A 22,978-nucleotide genomic window follows, 5' to 3' on the forward strand; every position below is an offset into this window, starting at 1 on the left:
CAGGGATGCCATGCCACCCCTCCAGCCTGGGATCTCCAGCCCCCAAGAGGATGACACCTGGCACAGGTGCTTGAGACACATGTTGGAGAGGCAGTCAGTGGTGACCAGCGAAGTGAACTGGCAGGCTGGCAACTGTAATACCACCTGTCTGAGGAGGAGAGCCACTGATGGGCACCAGCCTGCCTCAGTATGCCACATACACCCACCCTGAAAAAGCATTGTGGATGCATATCTTTATCCTCCGGGCTTTGCAATGCTGTCATTTAACTCATACCTTTCTTTTTGTGTTTCCCCATTTTGGTCCCAGAAAGCGCTCCCCTGTGCCTTACTAGCCTTTTTATCTCCTCTTCTCCTCATGTTTGTGACTCAGAGGGTGATTCTTACCCTGTGCACGGTTCCACAGCGCCTGCTCTCCGTGCGCGGCTCCCAGGCCGTGCAGCGCCGCCGCCTCTCGTTCGCGGCCTCTCCGGGGCGCGGCTGGCCAACACCTCCATCTTCCGGACACGGCGCATTCTGCACCGAGCTACACGTCTTTTCACCTCTCCCCTGCTTACAAACCTTATCGACATCGTGTGGTGGATCCATGAGCTCCAGGGTTTCCAAGTTGTTAAATGAGGGTATATTTGACAGGAGACCAGACCAGTGGATTAAACTTTGAAGTGGTCCGCACAAGACAGCTGGGACGGCATTTTAATAGTCTTATGCTTGCCATGCTGAGGTCTTCACCTGTACTAGGAATAATTTGAAAATCTGTAAATAAATTTTTAAAACTTTTGATTTTTGACCAGTGAGTTCTGAAAATTTCATTTGCCAGCAGTAATACCCCCCTGTTCTCCTATATCTCTATCCCTTCCTAGTTAAAATCTATCCAAGTCTTTTTCAAAGAAATTCAATATGCAGCTGACCATTGCTGAGCTAATTCAGTACATTCCTGACTTCTTTTTCCTGCCTCAGTGCTGAACTGCGTACCAAAATCATGTGTTGGGAACCAAAACCGAGAGGGCTTGCGACACGGCTGAAGAGAGCAGTTAGCTCACATGGACATTTCCCATCTTCCGCCTCAATTTTCCCATCTGTTTCAACTGGGCATTTGAAGCGTTTGACAGGGAAACTGTCTCCGGATGCTTAATACTAGCGCAGAACTCTGCGCCATAATAACACAAACCGATTTGCATTTAAAAAAAAAAAAAATCCTCTATCACCGCCCCGCGCCCCGCCCCGAGGGGAGGGAGCCGCACCCCACACGGTCCGGGCCCCGCCCGACGGCGCCTGCGCACTGCTCCCGCGCACGCGCGCTGGCGGGTGCTCTGCCTCACCTATTTCCCGTTCCCCGTCCCCGGCTCCCGTCCCGTTCCCCCCGTTCCCGCCTCGCTGCACTGCCCGCGGGCGATGCGGTGCTTCCGGCGCAGGGCAGGCGGGCCGCGCCTGAGCTCCTCCTGAGCGCTCGCAGCCGTTCCCTGCTGGAGCTGCCTCCCTCCGTCCCGCCATGGAGCAGCCGTACGGCGGGCAGGCCCTGGCCGGCGGCGGCGCGCTGGGGCCTGTGGATGTGCCCAGCGCCCGGTAACGGCGGCGGGGGGGAGCGGCCGCTCTGCTGGCTCCGGCGGGCGGCCCGTCGCCGTCCCTTCTTCAGGGGGGCAGCGGGCATCGCCCCCCGCCCTCCCGGCGGCGGGGAGCCGGCCGCCTTCGCTGAGGCGTCGGGGCCGGGCCGGGCCCGGGTGGCGGCGTGGCAGGTGCGAACCGGCCTCTCTCCTTCCACAGGCTGACTCGATACATCGTGCTGCTCTGCTTCGCCAAGGTTTTGAAAGCCGTGGGGCTGTTTGAATCCTATGATCTTCTGAAAGTGGTCCACCTCGTGCAGTTTATCTTCGTAGTGCAGCTGGGGTGAGTGTGCAGAGGGTGGAGCCTAGTGCCCCACGTGTAATACTTTGGGTGTTCTTTGACAGAGTCAAGGTTCTAACCCTGCATTATGTTGTTATCATTTACTCGAAGAGGAGAAGGCATAATAGTGAGTCCAGGAAGTGCTCTATTCATAGCAGTGTTTTTGCTTCACATTTCTGTTCACTGTAGTTTCAGTGTCTTGCAATGTCTCAAGTTGGAAATGATCCATAAGGTCCATTGAGTCCAACTCTGTGCTCTTCACACAACCACCTGCAACTGAAACATAGGATCAGGAGTGGTCTCCTGATACTCCTTGAGCTCTGACAGGTTTGGAGCTGTGACACTCCTGGGGAGCCAGTTACAGTGGCTGGCCACTCTCTTAGTGAAGAAACTTTCCATAATGTACAGTGTGAATTTACCCTGATGCAGTGTCATTCCCTCTCATGCCCTGTCACTGGTCACTGGAGATCAACATCTCCTCCCCTGTCCCTCCAGTGAAGAAGGGGCCACGGGCCACCCCTCAGCCTTCTCTAAGCTGAGCAAACCAAGCAACCTCAGACACTACTCTTGCTCTTGAGACCTTACACCATCTTGGCTGCCTCCCCCAGATGCGCTCTAACTGTTTGATGTCCTTCTGATACAGAGGCACCCAAAACTGCACACAGGACCTGGCTGGGGTCCCATCAGTGCATTGCAGAGCAGGACAATCACCTTCCTTGAGCAGCTGATGATGCTGTGCTCGAATGTAAATGCACCTCAGCATACAGCTGACCCTTTTTGTTGACCCATAGTCAATTTTCCATCAACCCAGACCTCCAGATTTCTCTCTGTAACGCTGCCGTCCATCCTTTTGTTCCCTGCTTTATGCATACAAGCAGGGTTACCCCACCACAGGTGGAGAATCAGCACTCGTTCGTTCCATATCATTGGCAGTTGTCCAGCTTTCTAGTCTTTCCACATGCCTCTGTAAGGTCTCTCTGCCCTCAAGAAACATCAGTGTTTTTCCAGCTTCAAAGTTGGGCCTATTCTGACAGTGCTGTTGGTGATGGTGTGACTGTTGCTCCAGCAGGCAATCCACCGTCACACAAATGTACTCTCACCTTCCCCCACCCCGGGGGCTGGGGAGGACAGTAAGGAAGAAAACAAAAAGTAGTACTCGCAGGCTGCAATAAGGAGAGTTTAATAATTGAAATTAATAAGCTAATAAATTATTAATAAGCTAATAAGCAAAATATAGTAATTAAAAAAAAGTGATGCATAGTGTGCATCTGCTCAACACACAATGGTGATACCTGGCCCAACCCCAAAGCACAAAAAGCACCCCATGTGCATAGTTCCTCCAGTTTTTGTACGAGTAAATGGTATTTATGGCATGGAACATCCCTTTGGCCTGTTCAGGCCAGGTCTCCTAGTCATGCTGCCTCCTAGCTTGCTGCACCTGCTTGCTGCCAGAGCATGGGAAACCAGAAAGTCCTTGACTTTGGATAAGCATCAGTAAGGAGCGGCCAAAACTATGTTATCAACATTGTACTCACACTGAATCAGTGCTGCACTAGCAGTAGCACTGGAGTAGCAGCTACCGAGAAAAGTTTATCTCAGTCCAAGCTGAAACTAGGACTTTCAGGCATATCCAAATTTTGTTAGCAAGAGTGTGGAAGATCAGCTTTCTTCCTTACAGTTTGTATTCCTGAAGTTGTTGTGGGATTCAGCTGCCGTTTTTCCCAGATTGAGGGCTGAGGTGTGAAAACTGATAGCAAATACACCGAAACAATCTTTGCAGACAAAATTCTGCTTCGTGTTTATCTGATGAGATATGGAAGATCACTTATGTAATAAACTTGACAGAGTTGGAACATTTGGAATTTCATTTTTTCTTTTTATTTCATATTGAAGTATATTTATGGACTTCTTTCTTGCATGTTCCCAAGCACCATAGTTTTTTTTGCCCATCACTTTTGATCCCACTTGAAGAAGTTGTGTGCTGTATCTTTGATTCCTACAGGACTGTGTATTCATCATTCTATATATGAGTAAGCCTTTTTGTATACCTATCTTGCTAATAAAAATCAGAGTATTATTTCTCTTCAGAACTTCTGAGATCAGTTATTTTGATTTTCGTAAATCACAAGTCAACTTATCATTAGCCATTCTCTCAAGAGCTGGCACTTGAAGTTGACCAGAACTGAAGTTCACTTGGCATCACCGTAGTACTGGTAACTGATGATGGTAATGCAGCAGGGAAAATAAAACAGTGACTGTTGTCAGTGTGGCCTGTTGATGGATAAAATGTAGAAGAAGCCGTTTGTAAACTGGGCCAGATATGAGAAACCTAGTTGTTTAGATCTGGTTTGAATAAAAAGCTGACTGATAATAAACTAATACACAAAACTTTCTCCTTTTGACAGGTCTGCCTTTTTTATGGTTTTGTTTCAAAAACCATTTTCATCTGGAAAAGTGGTAACCAAGCATCAGGTGAGTTGACATGTAGGAGTGACTTGCAGCTTTGTAAATATTCTTGGCAGTATGGCTCTTGCCAAAAATGAAAGGTGAAAAAAGATTGCTCCATTTAGAAGATGTGGTTATAGGTTCTAGAGGTATAGTACTAACTCAGTGTCTTATGGGCTGAAACATTAATTCTTAGCTTTTGTCAGCTTCTTTTTGAGAATACAGTGAAAAGGCTGGTCTTTATCACCAAGCCAGCATCAGCTGTAAGGAGTGGATTTTCAAACAGAGCTCAGTCTACTTAGCCGACCTGGACAGTTAGGCAATTTCTGGACTGCCAGGATGTCAAAATGCTCCAGTCTTGTCACTCAGAACAGAAGAGTCCCGTCTGCATGTGACAAGGGCCTAATCTAGCTGCTCATCAAACCTTGGTGAGTTTGCAGTATCCCAAGGAGTTTGGAGTAGAGCCAGGTTTGGAACGTGCTGATTTGTAAGAAATAAATTTTCTTCACCTACTTCACGTGCATCTTGGATTTATGTAATTGTGTGCACAAAAACCTGATCTAGTGTGTGCAGTAAGTAGACAGAATCTGAAGGATAGCCTCGACATGTTCCTTTTGTCAACTGCTTTCATGACTAGATGCATATGGCAGAATTTTTAAAATGTAAACAGTAATAAATGGCATCTTTGATTTGAGTTCAGAAAAATCTGTCCATATATGGTTTTACTTTTGCTAAAAAATTTCAAATTCTGGATTTTGAAGATGTTATATTTGTTGTAGGTGCTTCCCCTTGTTTAGCATATTTCCAGAATTCATTTTTTCTAAAACTTGCATCTGAAGTTAATAAAGTATTGAATATCTGAATTACAGCCTAATTCCTGAAGAAAGAATATAACACACGCATAAATATTTGTAGGCATAAAGTCTTAGCCTCAATTTGTACATTTTATCTAGTTCTTACTCTGTTTATCTTTTTCTGATATATACAATAGATTACAAAAGAGGTAAATGGACTTGATTTTTTTTAACTAATATTCAGGCTTTTTTGTTGAAGAGAACTCAGACAATGTTGCAGAATTTAGGACTGTGGTATAAAAAATTTCTGGTTCATAGTATGGCCACATAAGCCTTAGTTGCCTGGCAAAGTATCCAAGAAAATAATCATACTTTATAGTTATAGAACTTGCAAAGCACGTGTTTTCCCCTCAGTTTCTACAGCTATCGTACTAAAACAGTGCTAGTAATAGAGTATTTATTTTGAAACTCTGGAGAAAATTGTAATGATATACCTTTCTTTTGCAGTGGATCAAAATTTTTAAGCATGCTGTTGTTGGATGTATCATTTCACTCTTATGGTTTTTTGGCCTTACTCTATGTGGACCACTGAGGTAAATACGTATCTACTGTAAATACTAGTTCTCTTTTTTGATCCTTCCCTGTCTTGCTCCTTTGGGATTTTTTTCTGTCTGTCAGACAATGCTGCTAGCCATTTGATGAATTTACAAAAACTTACTGAATCCTTATGAATTTTCATGTGAAATCTTTAGTGGTTGGGAAGAAGTACATATAATTTGTGTAGAACTAGTAAATTTCTTCTACCAGAAGAACTACTTCTTTTATGAGATGCCAGTGAAATTCTTGATAGTGCTTAAACACTTGTTGTGAGTGATACATAAGGTGACTTAGTGCAGTTTTTGTCACTTCCCTGCTTTCATTAATGTAATGCCAACTGTTTATTTACCTGTTTGGAGTCCATGGCTTGATGGCTCATGGTAGCAGCTGGTATTCTTTGACAGGTGACTAGAATCAATTTCTGCACTTGTTGCAGAGTACTTCTTTATCTGGTTGGCTGTGTGCTCTGTGTTTAAATTGGTTAACTATTTGTGCTGTATGTTAGTACTAATGACTGAGTAACTATGAAAGAGTAGCTAGACTCTCAAAAATTAAGGTTAATGTATTGGAAAACATCTTTCAATCTAGAGAGGAAAGTAAAGCCTTAAATTATATCTTTTATGAAGGTGATTTTTTATCATCTATCATCATTTATCAGGATCATGATGATCCTATCTATCATCATAGAAGAAGGCATACCTAAGAGTAATAATACTGTGATTAATTATATTAATGTAATTAATACTCTTAGGTCTTTCTGGATGCTGGCAGTCTTCCCAAACCAAACCAGATACATGGGTCCAGTCATGTTGTATTGCTGCAGAGAGGATTGCAAAAGCATTTGGTAGAATTGAGGGCAAGAATTACTTTCATGTTCTGCTCAGAGAAAGCTGTCAATACAGCTTAGTAGTTAGCCTTTGCTGTCTGAAGGAGGTAGCATGGAAACTAGAATTTTTTATTTTCAGCAATTAAGTTTTGAGGTGGCATAAGCTACTAGGTCAGCAGCACCTCAATGAACAGGATGCAGTAGTACAGGACAGGACATCTTTTTTCCTCTGGAAGCAGAAACTGGTTTAGAGGAGGTACTGTAGTAGGAATAAGAACTCCATCTTGAACAAGTTGGTATCTTTTGTTGCTAGAAGAAAATACCATTTAAAGTAATCCATAAATGAATAATTATAATCTGTTACTTGAATTAGGAAGTTCCTGTTTTGTAATATGTATAGTTGTCTGCAGCTAGATCTATTGCTGGTGAAAGCAAATTGATTTATGTTTTTTCTTTTGCATTTTTAAACCTGCTGTTGTAATCATAGGATAGATGTTTGTTGGGTCACAAATTTTAACTGAAATAGTTTATATAAGGTTTTGAAGTAAACTCATTGTAAATAGAGTATTTATTTGGTTTTTTAATAGGACATTATTACTGTTTGAGCACAGTGATGTGGTTGTACTGTCACTCCTTAGTGTCTTGTTCACAAGCTCAGGTGGAGGACCAGCAAAGGTATTTAAAAATCTCTTTTACCAAATGTAAAACATACTAAATCCTATAAATTCAAGTACTTCTTTACCTGGAATAAACCTTGTTTTGGATCCACATCATAGAAAATGTGATTTTTTAGTTTAATTAGTGGTGAAATAGTAAGATGTACTACTCGCAGTGGTTTAAGTCTGGGTGGTGAAAGCTCTGGGAGCTGGGATTTCATAGCTACCTCTGTCCTTTCCCAACAAAAGAACTTCAGAGCTATTCTTTCTCATAGTCTTTGCATAGTTCTTTAGCCTTTAGGTCCCGTAAGACAAAATCCAACAGTTTGTAGATCTTGTTTGTAGCTCATTGATGCTATGAAATATTAAATCATCAGGCTCAAGTAGCAGTGCATTCTGGCAGGCAGAAAGACACCATGAAGAAAGTAATCACACTTAAAGTTCATAAGACTGGCATCTAGCTTGCTGCAGTGGTGATGTGTCCTGAGTTATCTGGTAAGTTTGAAAAACAGAAAAGTGTGAAATTATATTGTCAAGGTCAAAAACAATAGGAGTTTCTTTAATGGTTTTCTTACTGGAGCATGCTTACATTGATCAGGAAGCAGGGAAGGAGAGGACCAATTTCTTAGATTTTTTTACAGTAATCTGTTGCACCAGTTTAGAAATACTTGGGGTTTTTTGTTGTTTGGTTGTTTATTGTTTGTTTGTTTGGGTTTATTTTACAGACAAGAGGTGCTGCATTTTTCATCATAGCTATCATCTGCTTACTGCTTTTTGATAATGACGACCTCATGGCTAAAATAGCAGAACATCGTATCCTTTCTTGTGTGAAAGAGCAAGTGACTCTTAGTACTGGAGCAGAAAAATGTGAAATTGAGTGTACTGAATTAAATTATAATTAGAAGTGATTTTGAAGTTAATTTTCAATTGATCATCTCATCATAGTGTACTGACAAAAGGTAATACGTCTGTAGATGGGCAGAAAAAACAAATAACGTGAAAGTAAACTTTCCAAAGGAAGAATAAAAACATGGAATTACGCAAATGGTCTATTCTAGAACCTTACTGAGGAATTTACTGAAGTTTTCTGTGAGTAGAATCACAATATAGAGTGAGTCATGGAATGGTCTTGGTTGGAAGGCACCTTAAGATGATCAAGTCCAGCTGTTCACCCAGCACTGCCAAACCTGTCACTAAATCATATCCCTAAGGGCTACATCCATGTATTTTAAAAGCCAGCAGGATGTTCATTTAGCCACTTCCTTGGGCAGCCTGTTTCAATGCTTGATAATTCTGTCTGAAGAAATTCTTCCTACCACTCAATCTACTCAATACTAATGCTAATACCTGATGCAACTTAAGGCTATCACTTCTTGTCCTGTCAGAAAAAATTGACCCCCATCTGGGTTCAACATGCTGTCAGATAGTTGTAGAGTGTGGTAAGATCTGCCCTGAGCTGCCTCCTTTTCTTCAGACTAAACACCCCCACCTCCATCAGCTGCTCCTTGTAAGTGCTCCCCAGCTCTGCTGCCCTTCTCTGAACACACCTCAGCATCACAGTGACTTCTTGTACTTGGGGACCCAAAACTAAACGCAGGATTAGTACACCAGTACTAATCCTGTATCCAGTACAGGGAGACAATTACTGTCCTGCTCCTGCTGGCCATACTGGGCATGCCCTGGCTCATGTTCAACCACTCCCAGGTCCTTTTCCACTGGGCAGCTTTCTTGCCACTTCCAGCCACTGCCCCAGCCTGTGGAGCTGCCTGGGGTTGTTGTGACCCAAGGGCAGGACCCAGCACTGGGCCTTTGGCCTCAGCCATGATCCAGCCTGCCCAGATCCCTCTGCAGAGCCTTCCTGCCCTCCAGCAGATCAGCACTCCCACACAGCTTGGTGTCACCTGTGAACTGATTGAGGGTGCCCTCCATGAGATCACTGGTGAAGATGTTAAACAGGACTGGCCCCAGTACTGAGCCCTGGGGAACAGCCCTGGTGGCTGAACACCAGCTGGATGTAACTCCACTCACACCACTCTCTGGGCTTGGCCATCCAGGCAGTTTTTTACTCAGTGAACAGTGCACCTGCCCAAGCCAGGAGCAACTGGTTTCTCTGGAAAGATCATGTGGGAAATGATGTCCAAGGCATCCATGCATCCACAGCTTTTCCTTCATTCACTAGGCCGGTCACTTCATCATAGCAGATCAGACTGGTCAGTCACAACCTGCTTTTCACAAACCCATGCTGATGGCTGGGCCTGATCTGTAGTTGTCCTGCACATGCCAACACAGCATAAAGCTCAGTTTGCTTACCTCTGCTTTCTGTGTTCTGCTACCTTTGCCTGTTCTTGCTTAAAAAAAATAAAAGAAAATCTAAATAAATTCTTCCTTAATTTTTTATTTAGCTGAGGGGCATCATGACAGTGCTCTTACTCACGTTCTGTACACAATCATTGCTTTCCTGGGTGTTGCAGATCACAAGGTAAATAACATGTATTTTAGAATCTTTATCTAAGTTTTGAAGGCTCTGAGCTAATCCAAGCCTGAATCAAAACCAAAAGGTTGGACATCCCTACCCCATATTGGAACTGAACTAGCACTGTAATTTTTGCACACTGATTGGAGTATAAGGAGCTTCAGTACAGCAAGACAAACCATACAATATTCAACCTTTGTAGTTGATAAAGACTTTGCTGTAATGCAGAGCCTAACAAGTCTCATTAAAATTATCATGAAATATTCTGTCATCAGTGTTCTTGGTGTATATAATGCTTTGCCTACCAACCACTTCTTACTCACTTTTGGTACCTGTGTTTTGTTTCTACATCTTTAGCTTTCCCCAGTCTTTCCTTTACATTATACTTGTATTTGAAGACACAGATTCTGATACTTCTCAGTAAGATAATCCCATTGTATTTGGTGGTATGAATAGCTGAATATCATAATGTGACTGTACAGGGTTGAACTGCCTGATTGAGTTGTGTTAGCTTAGTCTTGCTAAAGTAGCTTAATTGAGGACTAAAACAGGAAAAAATATGGAGCAGTTGAAAATGTATTAATATAAAAATACATCAAATATTAGAAAGACTGGTTAATGGTATAGAAAAGCAAGTGTGATCTAAGGGAGATGAGAACCTGTGTATCTTGTAATTCATCTAAAGAAAAATTTTGAAAGAGTATATTGTGAAGAAACACGGTGTGTTCTAAGGTAAGTGGATGAAAAGGCTATGAAGGTTCTAGAGGACAAGATGATGTGAATCTTTGGGGGTTTATGTATGCTTTCAATACACTTTTCATAATGGAAGATGGGAAAACTTTGGCTGATTTTTCTTCTTCCTCAGAAGCCGTTTGCTACCATCTTGCTGCTGGTGTATGCCAATTCACATTATTGAGAGTTTTAAAATTCAACTCAGGCTGTTGTGAATAGTGCTAAGGCACAACTCGATATGCTATGTTGCTGTTTGTAGCTAGAGTAAAATTACAGGAAATATCCTAGTTTTGGCTTTTGTTTCCAGGTTAAGGAAAACACATTAATATTTCCTCCTTGTAAGTGTCACTGTGTTTGGAATGAGGTTTTTAGTACTTAAGAAATGCTAATGGAATCTTGTTATGTTTCCAGGGTGGAGTATTGCTTCTGGTACTGGCATTATGCTGCAAGGTTGGTTTTCATATGGCATCCCGAAAACTATCTGTAGATGTAGGTGGAGCCAAGCGTCTTCAAGCTTTGTCCCACCTTGTTTCAGTCCTTCTGTTGTGCCCATGGGTTATTGTTCTCTCTCTGACAACAGAGGTAAGATAATACGTAAAAAAGTAAAACATTTTTTTTAATGGTTGTGAATTGTAATTTAAATCTTTCCTTTAAAATATCTTTGAAATTACCAATGTTGCTGTCTTTATTTTTGTAGTAAGGTTTGTTTGAAAATTTTCCATTATGCTTTTCTTCTATATTTGTTTTTTATCTGTGTGGTACTTTTAATTTCCTTGTTTGTATGATAAATTTCTAGCTCAGATACTATATCTTGGGTTCATCTACTAACATTGCACAAGCATTAATGACTTTATAAATACAGTGCTCTTTTATGCCTGAGCAGTAGATCATTTATTGTCATTTTTAAAAATGCTCTTTATGCTTGCGTGCATGGGGAGAGTAGGCCATTGCAACCATGGCATTGTATATGGAATTCCTTTTACGAACAGAAAAGTATTTAAAATGAAGTGCTTCGGTGCATTTTAGATATGTATTTTTTTATATCTGGAATTATATGTTTATGTGGTAAATTGAAAATATAAAAGTATTTATGTTTTATGGATTAGTGAAAACACTTGTAATTTAAGTGAACTGCATCTAATGCTATAAATACAATCACTCTTCTGGTGGGCAGTCCTGTTTGAAATTTTTTTTTGTTGCAGAGTAAAGTAGAGTCTTGGTCATCTCTCATCATGCCTTTCATAACAGTCATCTTCTTTGTTGTGATCCTGGATTTCTACGTGGAGTCCATATGCTCTGTGAAGATGGAAGCTTCCACATGTGCTCGATATGGATCCTTTCTTATTTTCATTAGTGCTCTGCTTTTTGGAAACTTTTGGACGCATCCAATAACAGACCAGCTTCGAGCTATGAACAAGCCACCACACCATGAAAGCACAGAGCATGTTCTTTCTGGAGGGGTGGTAGTGAGTGCTGTCTTCTTTGTTTTATGTACGTATTCTTGTCTAAACTATAGTAAATCTGTGGTCTGTGTGACTGGGAAGCCAATCAGAAAATTGAGGTGTTTGGAATTCTTTTGGACAAGCTTTTATGGAGTCTTTGGCATAAGGCAGCCTGTAGCTTTTTGCTCTTCTATTGTCTGTCTACAAAAAAAAAAAAGGAATGTGATCTGTTGTGGAAGCAATGATCTAATTTTACGTAGCACTGAAATCCAATAATAAACCTCAAGATGAAGTTGGCAATCAATTTGCTGCCAGAAAATTTCATGTAAACTTTGATGGCTCATTAAACATATTATAAAATAGCTGTGAAGCTTAGAAACAGCAACAAAACTTCAATATTTTCCTTGCAGCTGCCAATATCCTGTCCTCCCCCTCCAGGAAAGGGCAGAAGGGTACCCTTATTGGCTATTCCCCTGAAGGCACTCCTCTCTATAACTTCATGGGTGATGCATTACAGCAAAGTTCCCAGTCATTGCCCCGGTTTATTAAGGAGTCATTGAAACAAATCCTTGAGGAGTATGATTCTCGGCAGATCTTCTATTTCTTGTGCCTAAATCTGGTAAGTGCATGGTTTTTTTCTTCAAACCCAATCACAATAGTGCATATATAATGAAAAAAGAAGAGTTATTCTTTAGAAGATTCCCATAATTGATTGTGGCGTTTGACAGGGCAATTTAAGTAGTGGTCACTGATTTGTTGTCACAGTGCGGCACTGGTTCTGTGTGTTAGGGTTATACCAGTAACTGAATACTTGTATGATGGTATGTTAAGGTTGAGATACATCAGTGTTGCCAGCAGGTGAAACTGATAAGGCCTCAGTGAAAATGATAAGGATTAGGACAACAAAGTAGAAGTTGTGGGATTGATTAGTGCCATATTGGAGCAGGCTAGTTTTATTTTTAGCTTCTCTTTTTCTTGAATAGGAAAAGATGATGCAGTAAGCAAAACTGGTAGAACCTCATTTGCAAAGATCTGGAAAATAAGGGGAGAAACTTGAAATATCTGTGTTAACTGTAAGGAATTCCATTATGGAATATTAAAGATTGGAAAAAAGTCTTTGAGCAGATGGATTAATAATAGTAAAATGTACAGGGTAAATGTATGTATTAAAAATGTTTCCTTGTGTACCTTTCTCAGAGCCAATACCTAAGATTTAAACAGTCAACTTACTAGTGAAGAAAATGTTGGCATTAACAGATTTATAGACATTACTTTTACACTAATAATGTATCAGATCAGAGCTCTTGTATTTTTAATATAAAATGCTTAGAATTTGTCTGCAGAATGTCAGTCTAAAATTTGAAACAAAAAATTTACTCCTGTAAAGAGTTGGTTTTTATGTGTGAGTCTGTAAGGAGAGTGGGTTAAAAAATGTGTCTTTATAGACTTGGAGTGCATCATGTATTTCATTGGAGGAGAGGAAAAATGGTCTAGAACACTTAGAACGATACCTTTGAAAAATATTGAGTGTTCTATGAAAAGCATATCCTTCTATCTACCAAAACATTAATACACAAGTTAATATTTAAGGAAAAATTTAAACTCTGTTTTGTTTTAGGCTTTCACTTTTGTGGAGCTTTTTTATGGAGTATGGACCAATAGCCTTGGTCTTATTTCTGATGGATTTCACATGCTTTTTGATTGTTCTGCGTTAGTGATGGGGCTTTTTGCAGCTCTGATGACAAGGTGGAAAGCAACTCGCATATTTTCATATGGGTATGTATCTTGGGTTCTTTAAGGACTGTTTGAAACTTAACTCTCCTTGCTCATTTTCAAAACGTCTTGGTATGTATGGGATATTTTAGTAATGCATGCTTCTGTGTGTTTTTTGCTGTGTCTCTTCTCTTCCATTTGTACTCATGCTATTCTCTTCTTACCTGTAAAAAAATGTGTCTGAAATGTAACTTTCATTTATCTCTACAAGTAAAACTTTTATCACTGTGAATATTCTTTAGAAATTGCCTCATGCTAGGCATTTATGTCAAACAGAAATCTATGTCAAAAACCAGTGTTTGTATGAAGATTTAGATTCAGCTGAAATAATTTAACTTTATATGTTTGCATAGCAGTTTAGCAGTTTGAAATCCTGAATGGGCAGTATATATAAGAGAATACTTCTACATTGTTTTATTATAATGGAGTTTGGACAGTTGGAAACTGGCCACCTCTTGACCAAAAAAATAACTCAGGAATTGAGACATGATTATGTGACATTGAGGAAAAAAAACACAGCAATCTTAATGCTGTATTGAAAGAATTATAACTTTATCTATTATAACTTTGACATTTGTTCAGAGTACCCATTCTTCACTCTAAAATGTATATATGTTTACTTTCAGGTATGGACGTGTAGAAATTCTCTCTGGATTTATAAATGGCCTCTTTCTGATGGTGATTGCTTTCTTTGTCTTCATGGAATCAGTGGCAAGATTGGTAGATCCTCCAGATATAGATACAAATATGCTAACTGTAAGTGTTGTCCTTCTGTTTCAGTGTAGTTTTGCAGTTAATGGTTCATTTATGTTTCATCTTCAGGGTGATAGTCCTGCCACTACCTGAAGGGAGCCTTCAGGAGAGCTAGAGAGGAGTTTTTTGCCAGGGCATTTAATGGACAAGGAGAAATGGCCTCAGACTGAAGCAGGGCAGGTATAGATTAGATATTAGAATTAATTCAACATTAGGAGGAAATTCTTTACTGAGAAGGTGGTAAGGCACTGGAACAGGCTGCCCAGAGAAGTTGTGGCTTCCACAGTTTTCCTTAATTAAGTGCATGGTGGTTTTGGCTACCGTGTTGTAGAAAATAAGTTTGAATACCTGTGAGGATGCAGTGGAGCTAAAGACTTTTCTCCTTCTCACAGCCGGTGTCTGTTGGAGGGCTGATTGTAAACCTTGTTGGTATCTGCGCCTTCAGCCACGCGCACTCGCACGGCGCTTCTCGGGGAGGCTGTCCCACACATGATCACAGCCATTCTCACCATGGCCACAGCCACAGCCATGGGCACGGCCATTCCCACAGTGACCATGGCCACAGCCATGGACATGCCCATGGGTCTTCTGGAGGAGGCATGAACACCAACATGAGAGGCAAGTACAGACTGTTGAATCGTAAGGCATGTACATGATTTGTAGGAGACTGAAGATTTTCAGGATCAGACCTATGCAGTATTATGCCTCAATCTAAAAACGCTTTTGAGGAGTGATCTGACAGTCATTAAATGCCTATATAGGAATTGCTTAAACCATTTATGAATTTAACTTGAAGAAACGTGAGATATTTCTCACGTGCATATGTATGTAATACCTAAGGAACAATAAAAAGCAGTAGTGCATAGTACTCACTAACATTAAAAAAAAGGTCACTGTAAACCATACTCAAAGAGTTTTAAGTCCTTATTTCTAAGTTCAAACTGGAAATGAAGGTACAATGTCTCTATCTATGAAGATATTACCATGTTTCTAGGAATCATGTGACAGCTGTTTGTAAAAATACTGGGAAGGGAATAAGAAGCAGGAGGGCGAATACAGACCAGCATAGCATATGTTTTTATTTTGTGATTTGTAGCATTGTAGCATATAAAACATAGCATTTGTTTTATATTATTGTGATTCAGAAGATAAAGTGGTAAAGAAAAACTTTGAAATGTGAAATCATGAATCTAACTGAGATGGGCACAGTATGAGAAAGTTCAGCATAGAATTTTTTCCCTAGTAGTTAGAAAATAGTTATTTACCAACTGTCTAGCTTATAAAAAAACTCTTTAAAAATGGTGTTTTCTGTGTAAGCTTGTTAGAATATGGTGAGCAGTCTCATGTTTCATATGTTATTTTATGTCTTAACTAGATTATCCTGGTTGTTCATATTCATCATGTCTGTAATTTTTTTAAGTCTGCATATAGTCATGTTTCAGTATTCTTTAAAATCCTGATGCCTAACTAGTACTTATCTTACCAGTGGTTGAAGAGTATTTTTCTATGCCCATTGAGTGTACATTGAAAATGAGGTCACAGTTAAAGCAGTAGAAAGTGTAAGATTCGTAGCAGGAGCGCAAAAACAATTCTCTTGTAAAATTGGAGTAGAATTGGCATACAAAAAATAGCCAGTATATTCATGTATGTCCACATTAGCAAGCAATGTACACTGATCTTCTGACTCTCTGTTAGGAATCAATGAGTCCTTATATAAAGAGGTAAATGATTATGCTGTATTGTACAAATCCCACGTATTCACATATACTTTAGTCTGTGGATGCCTGCCCACACCATTGGCCCATAGATTAAAAATCATTTTTTACAATAATTGCAATTAAACATTTGAAGAGCTAAATATTTCGTATATTTTGTCCCAGGTTAGGCAAAGAGTCTACTCTGTTTAGATTGAGGATACTTAGTAAGCCTTACTAAGTTTCTGGTATTGAACATATACATACATTTTAGACAGATCTGTTAATCACTCTGTTTGTTTCGATTTTAGGTGTGTTTCTGCATGTGTTAGCAGACACTCTTGGCAGTGTTGGTGTTATCGTATCCACAATATTTATTCAGCAATTTGGATGGCTCATAGCTGATCCGCTCTGCTCTCTCTTTATTGCTACGTTGATTTTTCTTAGTGTTATCCCTCTATTGAAAGATGCCTGTCAAGTGCTTTTATTGAGGATACCTCCAGAACAGGAGAAAGATCTGCATGCTGCTTTAGAAAAGGTACAATTATAAATGGTTTTGTATACAAACATACAAGGCTGTAACTGTTTTTAATGATTATTAAAATCAAGCAGATCAGTCAGCTTCTCTTGTCTTAGACAACTTCCTGTGTCAAGTTGTTTAAAATCTATTTTTCAGAGAGGTGACAGGATGACTAGTTCTAACTATAAAAGTTGGTTTGCAGCAAAAAAGACTTCCACTGTTTTTTGGTTTTATGGCTAGCCCATAATTTCAGACAAGCATGGTAACAGTTTGGTAAATGTACCACACTGTAGTACTAAAAAAGTACTATACAGTTCCCTAAACCTGCATCCTTTTAAAACTTGTTACAAACATTCAGAGTACAGATTGTATCACAAGCTTGTAATTTCAAGTTTTCTGCTTTATCCATATCATGAAGGATATAGTGGTTCACAGTAGGTGGGATGGCAAAACTTAAGCTGGTTTTTTTTCTAATTATTTTCTCATTCTAGACTGTTCTTTTCCTGTCTGATGCAGTATGGCATCTCCCTTGAGGCTGCAGCTAGTCTTTGCTGTTGCCTCATTTTAAGTTCCTGCCCAGAATAGTAATGTGGACCTCAGTGTGGAGAATTCCTCTCTGTAAAAGAATGAGTTAAAAGTTCTTTGAGGATGCCATCAACTAGAGGCTTCAAGGAGGACTATTCTTATGGTGTCTTGTCAATTACTAGATGGCAAAATGTGTTCTTGTCTGCATGAGATAAAGAAAAAAGAAAAGAACAAATGGGAATTGTCTGGGAGAGATTCATGTAGTGAAAGGACAGTGACATGCAAAGTGTGGTTTCCCTTTTTGATGAGGGAGGACAGTAACTCTGAGAGACTGGGGAGAAATAAAGTACTTCTTGAGAACAATCAAAGACCAGTTGATTAAAAGATAATAGGAAAAGCATTTTAAAAATTACATCACAGTAAAACAGTGTGTTTGCTGTAGGTTGACCCTGTCCAGCAGTCAGGCATCCATACAGCCGCTTGCTCAATCCCGTCCTTTACCAGCACCACCATCAGTGGGATGGGAGCATAAGCAAAAAAACCCTGGGAGCAATATAACAGGTGAAGGAAGAGCAGTGGAAAAAAGAAAGAAAAAGCAGTCCCCAAACAACAGCCACTTTAGAAGCCATAATCCTGCCTTCATCCTCTACCCCAGTTTTCAATGCTGAGCAAGGTGTTACATGGTGTGCCGTAACACACCATGGACAGCTGCCCTGGCTGTGTCACCTCCCTGCTTCTTGCCCATCCCCAGCCTATCTGCCAGGGCAAGGGCAAAGTGGGAAAGATAGAAAGCCTTGAAACTGTGTGATAGAAAAGAAATAGCCTGAGCAGTTCAGCAGTAGCCAAATCACTGGTGTGTTACCAAAATGGTTTTAAGCAGGAATCTAAAATACAGCACCCTATCAGCTGCTCTGAAAAACCATCACAGCCAACCCAGAACAAAGATCAATTCAAAAAAATTAATGTATTATGGAAAAGAAGTTACGTCTTAACTGTTCAGCTGTGATAACTAAATATAGCTGCTAAACAGTGAGGTAACCAGTGCCCTAATAGATGCTGGACCAGTATTCTGATTAGCCTGTCCATTTGTGTTCCTGTGATCTGTTCATAAATCAAGGGATTTTTTTCCTCATCCTATTTAGCATTGCTCTTCTGGAGTTTTGATTTGACTTTTACCTTCTAGAATTTTACAGAAGTAGCAAAGTAACCTTTCAATACAAGATATTTCTGAATATAGCTTATTTGGAAAGCTGCTGTGCTACAGTTTTATTTCCTTGTGAAATATTATCCACCAATAGACATGTACAAGGTTAAAATTATTTCATTTTTGCTAATGAAATTTCTTTGCAGATTCAAAAAATAGAGGGAGTTATATCCTACAGAGATCCTCATTTTTGGTGTCACTCTGCAACTGTTGTGGCAGGCACAATACATGTGCAAGTGGTATCAGATGTGATGGAACAGAGAATTGTACAGCAGGTACAGTGCAAGGTCTTGAGACTCTTAATTCCTTAATTTCCTACTCAGCCTCTCCCTTTTGGTCACAGACTGAAGTTTCAGTCTGACATGTAGGATTTTTCTTGTAGCTCTCCATTTTTGTCTCAGAGCTGGTCTCTAATGCTGTACTGTCCCCTTTCCTGCTAGCTTGAAATTAGTCATGTAAAGAGTTATTTGCTAGAACATCTGCCAAAACACTGACTGACAGTGGCACTATATCTGCTCTGAGAAAAGAAGGGGAGGTGTTAAAACAGGCCTGCAAAACAGGGAATAAACAGTAGAGATACCTGTATGCTAATCGCATGTCTAAAACTGGATACCACTACGTATCTGCCATGGGTTTTTCTTTTCCTTAAAAAGATATATATTTCCTATGCACAAAACTGAGAGTCTCCTCAGTGTTGTGCATAGGAAATATATATCTTTTTAAGGAAAAAGTGTGCAGAAGTTGCAAAGCCATACCCTCTAAAGCTAGTCTTTGCTTTCCAAAGAATTGAATTCTTCACAATGATACATGGGGGTTTATTTTCTGCATTGCAGAGCCAGTATACCGCAAGTTACTGTGAGATACATGTGAAGTGCAATACTAATGTTAACTGTACCATTCTGTTCAGGTCACAGCAATTCTGAAAGATGCTGGTGTAAACAACTTAACTGTCCAAGTGGAGAAAGAAGCTTATTTTCAACACATGTCTGGACTCAGTACAGGATTTCAGGATGTCCTTGCAATGACGCAGCAGCTAGAATCCATGAAATACTACAAAGATGGTACTTACATCATGTGATACAAATTTGTATTTGCCTGTCATGGTTTGAGCCTGGCACAGAGCCAGTGCCCCCATGAAAATGCCCTCACCCTGGTGTCTGCTGTGAGATATGACCAGGAATAAGCAAAACAGGCTCCAGCTTAAACATAAAGAACACTTTATTACCTAAACTACAGGAAAATAGGAGATGCCAAAGGAGATGTAAATGGTCAAGCTAATTGAATCCATATTTGTATTTTTGCGGGGAGATCTTGCACATACATGTACAGAAACAAATGTACTATATATTTGAATTTTTGTAAGTGTCCTATCTTTGTTAATTGGATTGAGATGCTTTTATAAAGGAAACAAGAAGGACTTGAGTACTTGCTGTAAATGTGAAAATAGTTGAAATCTTATATACTATACTTGGTGTTTATTAAACAGAAGTCTTGAAACTTGCAGATGAGCACAGATGTATTCCATGCTTTCTCCAAGTGTGGAACATCAGTATTTTAATTTCTTGTTAGTAGTGGGAAATAGAAGTAGTTTATATTGGAATGCAAACAATCAACTGCGCACTACTTTTCTTTCTTTCAAAGATTGCTTGAAGACTCTTGGAATGAAAAAACCACTTTATTATGGGGATTAAAAAACATCAAGTTCTGTGTTTTGCATATTTTGTTAGATAATAGAAATATACAGTTTTTATATTATGTCTTAGCATACAAATATGATTTCTATACTTAATGCACCAGAGCAAATATATGTTACCATTTTACATTTGTATTGAACTGTTTTTTGTAGAAGAAATACACAGATTTAACAACGAGAAATAGGGAAGGGAAGAAAAATTAAAACACTTTTTCCTGGGAAGACTCAAAATCATAACTCAAACCACTTAAAATAAAACTTCTTGTACTTTTTATATGAATAACTGCAAATGAAATATTTGAAGTCTAGAAGTAATAAATCAGTGAGCATCCTAGCACTCTGCTAAACTTCATCTTTTCAAGATACGTTATCCTGTACTTGACTCATTTTTTTAATAATACCATTACAGCTGCAGATGTACTGTAGACAACCGTACCTCCATGTATTACCTAGGGAAGAAGTTCAGGTTTAGAATGCTAAACTATGAAAGTAGTCTTGGACTCGACAAGTTGCTGAAATGAACAGTAAATTGAGACTTCTTGACTGGAAAGTGAAAGAGACTGCCTTTAAGAAAGAATTATGGATGTTGAGGACTTAATACTGCAAAGAAAACAAATCCATATGTTTAATGAAAACCTGTCAATGCAATAATAAAATACATCTTCAGAGGTAGTTGTGCTTACATCTGTTCACAAGCTTCTTGTGCCCCCCTCTTCTTGTCTGTAGCACATTAATATTTTCCCTGAAATTTAAGAAATTAATTCAGTGGTTAACAAGAACAAATACATCTTTCACCATCCCATGTATCATGGCAGTGTTGTTTTGTTGTACTGTTTTCTTGTTTCTGGTGTTCAGTCGTTCTTGACTACCATAATAAGAATAGACTTGATGTTAGTGAAATTGAAGGACAGAACAGAGTGATAAAGGAATTATTTAACTGGGAGAGATTTACCAGGAATGCTTTAGGGATGTCCTTGAGCCATTCTGCTTGTCTTGTTATCAGATTGTTACACAACTTCTATGGTTTGTTTTGTTACTCTTAAAGGAGTTCCTCCCGACCTATGTTAAAGCACTGTCTGCAGTACAAGACTGACTTGGAAAACCATGGTCAGAAAACTTGTAGAAGTTGCATTGCACTTGTGCACAGTGATGAATATAAAGTGCACAAATTGCGATCCCTCATATCTTGGGACAGCGCTGGAGAGCCAGCCACCGCCTCAAAGCTGGATCCTGTTTTCTGCCCTTTTAACAGTGTTTTTCTTACCTTGTCTCCTCCAGAAGGAAGGGACCTGGGGGTACTCAAAGGGCAGATGTTCAGCCGCTGTCAACCAGTACCCCCAGGTCCCCTTCTGCCTGGGCACTGTCCAGGCACTCTGTCCCCAGCCTGTAGCACTGCAGGGGATTGCTGTAGCCAAAATGTAAGACTCAGCACTTGGTCTTGTTAAACTTCATGTTTTTGGACTTGGCCCATTCATCCAGCCTGTCCAGGTCCCTTTGCAGAGCTCTCCTACCTTCCAACAGATTGACACATGCTCCCAGCTTCTGTTGCCTGTAGATTTACTGCTGGTGGACTCAATCCCCTCATCCAGATCATCAAGGAAGATATTAAACAGGACTGGTCCCAGCACAGACCCCTGAGGGACACCCTGGTGTGCAGCCACCAGCTGGATGCAGCACCATTCACCAGCACCCTCTGGGCCCGGCCATCCAGCCCGTTCCCAGCCCAGCACAGAGTGCTCCTGTCCAAGCCGTGGGCTGCCAGCTTTTCCAGGAGTGTGCTGTGGGAGACAGTGCCAAGGCCTTGCTGAAGTCCAGGTACACAACAGCCACAGCCTTTCCCACATCCACCAGGCAGGTCACTTGGTCACAAAAGGAGTTCAGGTTGGTGAAACACAACCTGTCCCCCCTAAACCTGTGCTGGCTGGGTCTGACACCCTGGCCATCCTGTGAGTGCTGTGTGCTGGCACTCGGTATAAACTGCTCCATAACCTTACCTGGTACTGAGGTCAGGCTAGCTGGCCTATAATTGCCAGGATCCTCCTTCCCACCCTTTTTATGAATGGCAGTCACACTGGCCAGCTTCCAGTCCTCTGGAACCTCACCAGTGAGCGAGAACTGTTGGCAAATGATGGAAAGTGCCTTATCAAGCTCATCTGCTAGCTCCCTCATCACCTGGGATGGATCCCATCTAGTCCCATGGATTTGTGAGCACCTAGGTGGCTCAGCAGGTCTGCTTGCTTCTAGATTACACAGGGGCTGTTCTGTTCCTTGACACCATCTCCCAGCACAGGAGGACAGTTGTCCTGAGGACAACCTGTCTTTCAGTTGAAAACTGAGGCAAAAAAGGTGCTAAGCACCTCTGCCTGTTCCTCATCTTTAGTTACTAAATTCACTCCCTCATCTAATAGAGAATGGAGGTTGTCCTTGCTCTTCTTTTGCCATTATTGTATTTATAAAAATAATTTTTATTGTCCTTTACAGAAGTGGCCAGATTGAGTTCTAACTGGGCTTTTGCCTCTATAATTTTTTTCCTACATGACTTAGCAACTCCCTTAAGCATTTCTTTAGTTACCTGACCCTCCTTTCAAGAGTGATACACCCTCTTTTTTTTCTTTTTTTTCAAAAAAAGAAAAGCTCCTTCAAAAGCTCCTTGCCTATCCAGGCCAGTCATTTTCCTCATCTCATCTTTTGGCACATAGGGACAGCCTGCTCCTGTGCCTTCAGGATTTCTGTTTTGAAGCACACCCATCCTTCCTGGACTCCTTTGTTTATAAGGGTTGCTTCCAAGGTACTATTTGAATAAGTCTCTTGAATAGGCCAAAGTCTGCCCTCTAGAAGTCCAGCATGGAAGTTTTACTGATGTCCCTCCTTGTTTCACCAAATACTGAAAACTCTATAATTTCATGATCGCTGTGCTCCAGATAGACTCCTACCATCACATCTCCCACCTGCCCTTCTCTGTTTGCAAACAGC

General features: G+C 40.5%; 1 protein-coding gene across 2 annotated transcripts; it reads left to right on the top strand.

Annotated features, from left to right (window-relative positions):
- The first annotated feature begins 1,285 nt into the window (after window positions 1-1,285).
- Window positions 1,286-20,677, top strand: SLC30A5 (solute carrier family 30 member 5). 2 transcript variants are annotated; one of them, XM_064736299.1, is made up of 16 exons: window positions 1,286-1,560; window positions 1,759-1,881; window positions 4,284-4,350; window positions 5,625-5,710; window positions 7,128-7,215; window positions 7,922-8,009; window positions 9,599-9,675; window positions 10,813-10,983; window positions 11,604-11,892; window positions 12,254-12,462; window positions 13,462-13,619; window positions 14,243-14,372; window positions 14,762-14,987; window positions 16,375-16,601; window positions 18,459-18,599; window positions 19,220-20,677. In XM_064736299.1, the coding sequence occupies exons 1-16, from the start codon at window positions 1,487-1,489 to the stop codon at window positions 19,388-19,390; spliced, it is 2,325 nt and encodes a 774-aa protein (XP_064592369.1). In that variant the 5' UTR covers window positions 1,286-1,486; the 3' UTR covers window positions 19,391-20,677. The 2 variants fall into 2 exon arrangements, with proteins under 2 accessions (XP_064592369.1, XP_064592370.1); XM_064736300.1 differs by having other exon boundaries at window positions 18,459-18,587.
- The last annotated feature ends 2,301 nt before the right edge of the window (window positions 20,678-22,978 follow it).

The sequence above is a fragment of the Zonotrichia leucophrys genome, chromosome Z, assembly GCF_028769735.1.
Source record: "Zonotrichia leucophrys gambelii isolate GWCS_2022_RI chromosome Z, RI_Zleu_2.0, whole genome shotgun sequence".
Lineage (NCBI taxonomy): Eukaryota > Metazoa > Chordata > Aves > Passeriformes > Passerellidae > Zonotrichia > Zonotrichia leucophrys.